A 6807-nucleotide genomic window follows, 5' to 3' on the forward strand; every position below is an offset into this window, starting at 1 on the left:
GCACGAGGTACTCAGCATATACTTTTTATTAGTCAGCATTTACAACTGTTGTTTGAAGCCTTTTTTGGCCTAGTGTTAGGGCTCATCAATGGCTCGGGCCTTAATACATTTGAATAACTGAAGGGCAGGGTATTTTCACAAATATGAAGATCCAAACTCGCCTACCTAAAACGGGCTTTTGCGGGATGAGCCTTGAGGCTTATATTAGAAAGAAAAAAAACATAATACTCTTATTTAAGGGTTTGGAACAATAAAAAATTTATTAAAAAACATTTTAAAAAAGTCACAAATAAATTTTAGTTTCGAAATATTGTTGATCGACACCAATAGATGTGATCGATATATATATATATATATATATATATATATATATATATATATATATATATATATATATATTTAGGGACTCTGTAAAAATTTCGTCCGTTTTTTAACATGGTTTGATCGTCTGTACCTACGGTCAACAAAAAAAGAGACCTTTTAACATAATAAAACCTCATTTCCCGGGGCTTTGCCAAAAGAGTTTCCTCGTTGTGACCACGCACGATCGGTGACAAAGATTAGGTAATTTCAAATATGTAAACATCTTTCGGCATTCGCATCTTGGTGTTTTTGGAATACTAGAAATTCTGATGGTCAAATGAGGTCCGAATTGGATGAAATGTTAAAATTGTCACTAAATATATATACCGATCACATCGGATGGTGTCGATTGATTCCAAGAAGTTTCCTTCATATAGTCGCTTCATAATGCGATAGTTTTTTTTTATAAACCTAATATAAAGGTTATGATACATTAGTAGACACTTCAGGGATCGACAACTCCAGTTTGAAATATGGTCGATCGACACCAGCAAATGTGATCGATATATATATTTAGGGAACCCGTAAAAATTTCATCTTTTTGGATATAGTTTGACCGCTCGTACCTACGGTCAACCATAAAAGATGCGTTTTGACATATTAAAACCCCCATTGACCAGGACTTTGCCAAATGGGTTTCCTTGATGTAACCACGCATGATCGGTGACAAAAATTAGGTGATTTCAAATATGCAAACAGCTTTTGGTGTTTGCATCTTAGTAATAGGTCTTCCTTAGCCTTATGACATATTAGTGGTATTTTTAGTTTACCAGAAATTCTGATGCTCAAACGAGGTCCGAATTAGATGAAATTTTTACAGGTTCACTAAATATAAGTACCGATTATATCGGCTGGTGTCGATTAATCCCGAGAAGTTTCTTTCATATAATAACTTCATAATGCAATAGTTTTATTTTAAATCTAGTATAAAGGTTATGATACATTAGTGGACACTTCAGCGATCGATAACTCCGGTTATAAATACGTTCGATCGACACCAGCATATGTGATCAGTATATATATTTAGGGACCCTGTAAAAATTTCATCCGTTTTGGACATAGCTTAACCGTCCGTACCTATGGTCAACAAAAAAAAAGACATTTTGACATGTTAAAAGCCCATTGTTCGGGGCTTTGCCAAATGAGTTTCCTCGGTGCGACCGCACACGATCGATGACAAAAATTAGATGATTTAATATATGAAAACGACTTTCAATGTTCGCATCCTGGTAATGGGTCCTCTTTTAGGGTGTATTAGTGGTGTTTTCAGTATACCAGAAATTCTGACAGTCAAACAAGGTCCAAATTAGATGAAACTTTTAAAGCCCTAAATATTAGTACCGATAACATCAGCTGGTGTCGATTAATCCCGAGAAGTTTACTTCATTTACTTCATATAGTTCATATAATTGATTCATAATGCTACAATTTTATTTTAAATCTAGTATAGAGTTATACTATAAAGAAATATAAAATTTTAAATCTAGTATTACTAACTTATATAATATTTTATGTATAATTATTACCAAAAAGACATATAATTGATATATGTATAATATATTATATGCATGTATAATATTTTATTTCTTGGCGGGGTTTTACGGGACGGGCCTTGCGGGTTTTTGACGGGCCGGGCCGGATTTCACACCTCTAAACTAAGCTCGGTCGTCTACCCATGAAAGCAGGCTTTCTCGCGGGCCTGGGTAAAACCTCATCGGGCTTGCGGGCTTCCGCGGGCTAAATGGTGAGGCTTATATAAGATGAAAGAGAATGCGTTCATTAAGCAATAAAGCCTAAACCCAGAATAAGACGAACTCATGCTCGTGCTCATGTCAGACCCATCATCAATATTTTCTCCTCCTCCTTTGAGAATTGAGATTATAAGTTTTGATGATTGAATCAGTGGCGGATCCTCTATATAACAAGGGGGATGCTCAAGCATCCCCAACCAATCACAAAAAAAAAGTAGTAATATATATTTTTTCTTAAGTGGAAGCATTCCTTACACTCACCCACAGTCAACCCTTTCTCACGAACATAAGAGCAATTAACCAAGCCATTAACTAAATTCTACTTTCTCTTCGTCTTCTTCCCCAACCCTAAAAACTAAAGCCCTAATTCTTAAACAAAATCCCTAAATTGCTTGGGGCCTTGGGCCTTAACTCATCCACAACACCACTGTCGTCTGTTGACGACTCAAGTGCGATTGTGCAACGCTGTTCAACCTACTCCCTATATCGAATTGGGGATTTTGAAATTATGTATATGTTTTAGCAATTTCAAGTGATTGAGGTGATGAAATTGAGATTTATATTAGTTTTACTTCGTTTAATTGTTTTGGCTCTTCTAATGAAGTTTAAGGCAGGTGAAGCAGATGAGCTAATTGTGTAATGGACTGAAACAGTCCCAGGTATGGTCATTCTTTATCCGATATACCTTAAAAGTTAGGGTATCATTTTCTTTTGAAGCTATATATACTTATTTATACAAAGTTATTTCCTAAGTTATAAAGCAAGGTGGACGTGCGGCCTAAGTATGTTGTATATACACAAACTCAATCATTTGTTTTAGAATGCTGGATAGCTAGATTCAGAAATAGTCGCAAGGCATGACTCATTTGTTGGTAAGCACAGAAAGCAAGCTATCTATTGACTCCATTACCGAGATGTATGTCAGTATATGGGCATCTGAGATCCAATTTTGTAAATCTTGAACTAGGGTAATAAAAATAACATGCCCCTCCCTCAGCTTGAAATAAATTTTGTGTTAGAGTGCCCTCAAAGTATTAATAAAAGCCGCCATCAACCCCAAGTGACCTTAGCAATGTACAAATGGAGAGTTTATGTATGTTAAGAACGTCACACAAAGTGCTCATATCAACTACCCCACACTTGGCTTTTGCTAGTCTCATAGCAAACTAAACAAAACAAAGACTCTACAATTACAAATACACTATTGCCCCTAAAAAATTATCTCAGAATCTCAAAACATATAGCTTTAAAGTTTTAGCATATGAATGTAAGCACATAACTTCCAAACTTCATAATCATGCTTCAAGGTATGAATAAGTCAAAAACAAGAAAATAAGCATTTAACATGTTTAGTTAAGTTCAATTCTCCTCACAATACATACTATATTCTTTTCACTGAGATTCATGGCTATATTTTACACATAAGTATATGCAAGAGAATAGATAGTGAGGCAACAAACAACTTGCATATTTCATCAAATAAAAGCACTTTATGAATATTTTTGGAAAAACCTATTTTAACAACTAATTGCACAAATGACAAAAACCATATGCTCAACCCTTATGATCATCTCTACATACCAAGATTTGCTCATTTTAATAATCATTAGGATCATTATACAAGGTTAGTGTTTAGGCTCTGTTAGAGGCATGAAATATCAAAAAATCACAAAGATAATCCTATAGAGTTAGAAGAGTAAATATCATCCTTATAATATCAAATATCTTCAATGGTCAAATATAAACAAGTTAGGCTCAGTCATCATTTTATACACAGTGAAAATGGACAAATGTCAAATAAACATTTATAGACATTCAATTACAACTCAACTCCAAATCACAAATAGAATACAACATCTCTGATTTGTTTTTTGCTGATCTCATTTTTTAATCATTTTTTCTTTTCTTTTTTTGGCAATATGCTTCAAAACTTTGATTTTTTTCTCTGTTTTTCTTTTTCTTTCACACGTCTTCCACCCCACACTTATTTCATACAACATCACAACATCATCTCAAATGGATTTTGGCTTAATTCTACAAGACAAGGTAGAGATAACTAAGGGGTCAAAAGGGGTTCACCTAAGGGGTATCAAATATGACACATATAGGGATACATGGTTGTTTGGCTTAAGTGGTGGTATTCCTAGAAATGATCCATAGATCTCTTTCAAAGTTAGAGCATTTTATGACTTAAAAACTTCAACAATCACAAAAGCAAGTTCTAGTAAATTCTAGAGTTCATTAAAAGCTATGACACATGGTCATTGAAATTAAAAAGAATAATGAGGTTAAAAACAACCACGAAATTTCAGATCAAAACTCATGAAGAAAGTACATATTTGTTCAAAAGATCACATATGTTATTATGGACTGAACCTAACCAAAACATGCATGTTTTATCACAATCAATCCAAATTTCACATGTTCATACCAAATCCACATTATCAATGAAATTCACAATTCAATTCTTATGAAATGCAAAACCATCTTTTATACATTTAGAGACATAATCATCTTAGATTTTAGCGACATCTTAAAACTCAACTGACTCAAATAAATAAAAAACTTCTTCTTTTTTCATTCATTTTTTTCTTTTTTATTTAAACAGAAACAAACAACACATAGCTTGGCAAAGAAGGCCTAATGACTTAGGGTTTAGGGTTAATTAAACACAGAGCATAATTGCATATATATCCTCGATCATCCATGATGTCCTTCTCTTTTTTCTTTTTCTTTTGGTTTTTTGCAAGGAATGTCCACCTCCTTAGTTAGCTCTCGATAGAAATTACTTCCTCCTCAATTATCTCTAGACCCGAAACTTCCTATTTGAAACATTCCTTCCTTTGTTATTTCTCTCCATCCATCCCTCTCTCTCTCTCTCTCTCTCTCTCTCTCTCTCTCTCTGGTAATTCAATGTCTAATGATCCCTCCACCACCACCTCCTCCATTGCTGGCGACACCACCAAGGCAACCACAGACGACAACATCAGCCCTGCCACCACCATCCCAGAAGACACCACCACCCTAACCACAACCGCCGACAGCAAAGCCTCAACCTCATTAGACTCATCCACAACCTCCTCCAAATCCCAAGCTGCAGCATTCCAATCCCTCTCCACCATCCTCCCCTCCTTCTCCCCCACTTCCCACACCACCGCCCGCTCCCTCCTCCACGACCCCCACACATCCTCCGCAATCTCCTCCCTCCTCAAACAACCCGACTCCGGCGCCGGCGACAACAACCTCTGCCGCTGGCTCTACGACACCTTCCAGTCCTCTGATCCCGACCTCCAGCTCCTCGTCCTCCGCTTCCTCCCCCTCGTCGCCGGCCTCTACCTCTCCCGTGTCCCCCTCCGCATCCCCCTCGCCGGATTCGAGGCCGTCCTCTTGGCCCTCTACGCTCACGAGACCACTGCCCGCGGCGGTCAGTCCGTTACCGTCAGCGTCCCTGACTTGTCCCACACCAGCCTCTACCACGAAACCAAGTCCGCCGCTGTGAAGAGCAATGCCACCGGGCTCAACCTCGCCGTTATATCACCCAGCTTGGAGCCTCACGGCACCATCAGATCCACCCGTAGGGCCAGGATAGTCGGGGTTGCGTTGGAACTGTACTACACTAAAATATATGAAATGCCGGTCGAGTCCAAGATGGATTTCTGCGAGTTCTGCATGGTTTGGGCCGGTCAAGACGGAGAAATGTACAAACAGGTGGTGGAGAAGAGCAGTGGAAACAACACAATCGAAGCGAATAAGGAGCAGCAGAAGGAGGAGGAGAAGGAAGAGAGTAGTGCGAGGAATAGTAATAATAAGGAAGGGATGAGGAGAGTTCCCTTGCCATGCGAACTGATGCAACCAGTTTTGAGGATTTTAGGGCACTGCCTCTTGTGCCCTAATCAGAACAAGAAGCTGACAGACAAGGCGAGTGAAGCGTGTAGAAGTTTATATGCGAGGTCCATGCATGATGTCAATCCCAAGGCTATTCTGGCTACTGGGAGTTTGCTCAGGCTAGCCAACATGGCTTTTGACTCTCCCAATCAAGACGGTTTTGATCCAACTGAGCTTCCCAAATCTAGTGTCATCACTCTGTAGGTAGCTTACTGAGGCATCACTATATTCGTGTTGGAGCAGAAACTTCATTTCCCTTTTTTGTTTAAAATTTGATTGTATCGAAACACTCTAGTAAAATAACCTGATTTTGTTATTGGGTCCTGACTTGATAATCTGATATAATTTATTGATCACTTGTGTGAGATCAGTCTTACAGTTACCAACTCAAGGTAAGACTATGATTCTTGACTCTTGAGTAGCTACAAAATCCTATATATACATGGATATTCGACTATGATTCTTGATTGAGAAATGTTATATAAACATACATGGATATTCTTGAGTAGGATATATACATGGATTTCCGTCCTACTCAATGAACATAATTTACCATTAACTTTGCCGTGAAGAAAAAGAAGATTTCAAGAATCCTCATGATTATAATTATGTTAGAAGTTTATTAGAACTAGCTGTAAAACCCCAAACTTCTAAGTCTCATGGTTTCTTGAGTAGGAATCGTAAGTAATATAGACACAATTATCGAACCCTAGGCATAAGCAGCCTTAAAGGGTCACAGAGTACGACATGTGTTCAACCATGGGTGCTTCTGCCTCAAAGACCTCGATATTGCCTATCACTGCGTCTG

General features: G+C 37.8%; 1 protein-coding gene across 1 annotated transcript; it reads left to right on the forward strand.

Moving 5' to 3' along the window:
* The first annotated feature begins 5027 nt into the window (after positions 1-5027).
* On the forward strand, positions 5028-6203 carry LOC126795657 (uncharacterized). The gene has a single exon (XM_050522453.1). It carries the CDS (start codon positions 5028-5030, stop codon positions 6201-6203), a length of 1176 nt encoding a protein of 391 aa, XP_050378410.1.
* Positions 6204-6807: the final 604 nt, after the last annotated feature.

The sequence above is a fragment of the Argentina anserina genome, chromosome 5 (genome assembly GCF_933775445.1).
Source record: "Argentina anserina chromosome 5, drPotAnse1.1, whole genome shotgun sequence".
NCBI classification, from domain to species: domain Eukaryota; kingdom Viridiplantae; phylum Streptophyta; class Magnoliopsida; order Rosales; family Rosaceae; genus Argentina; species Argentina anserina.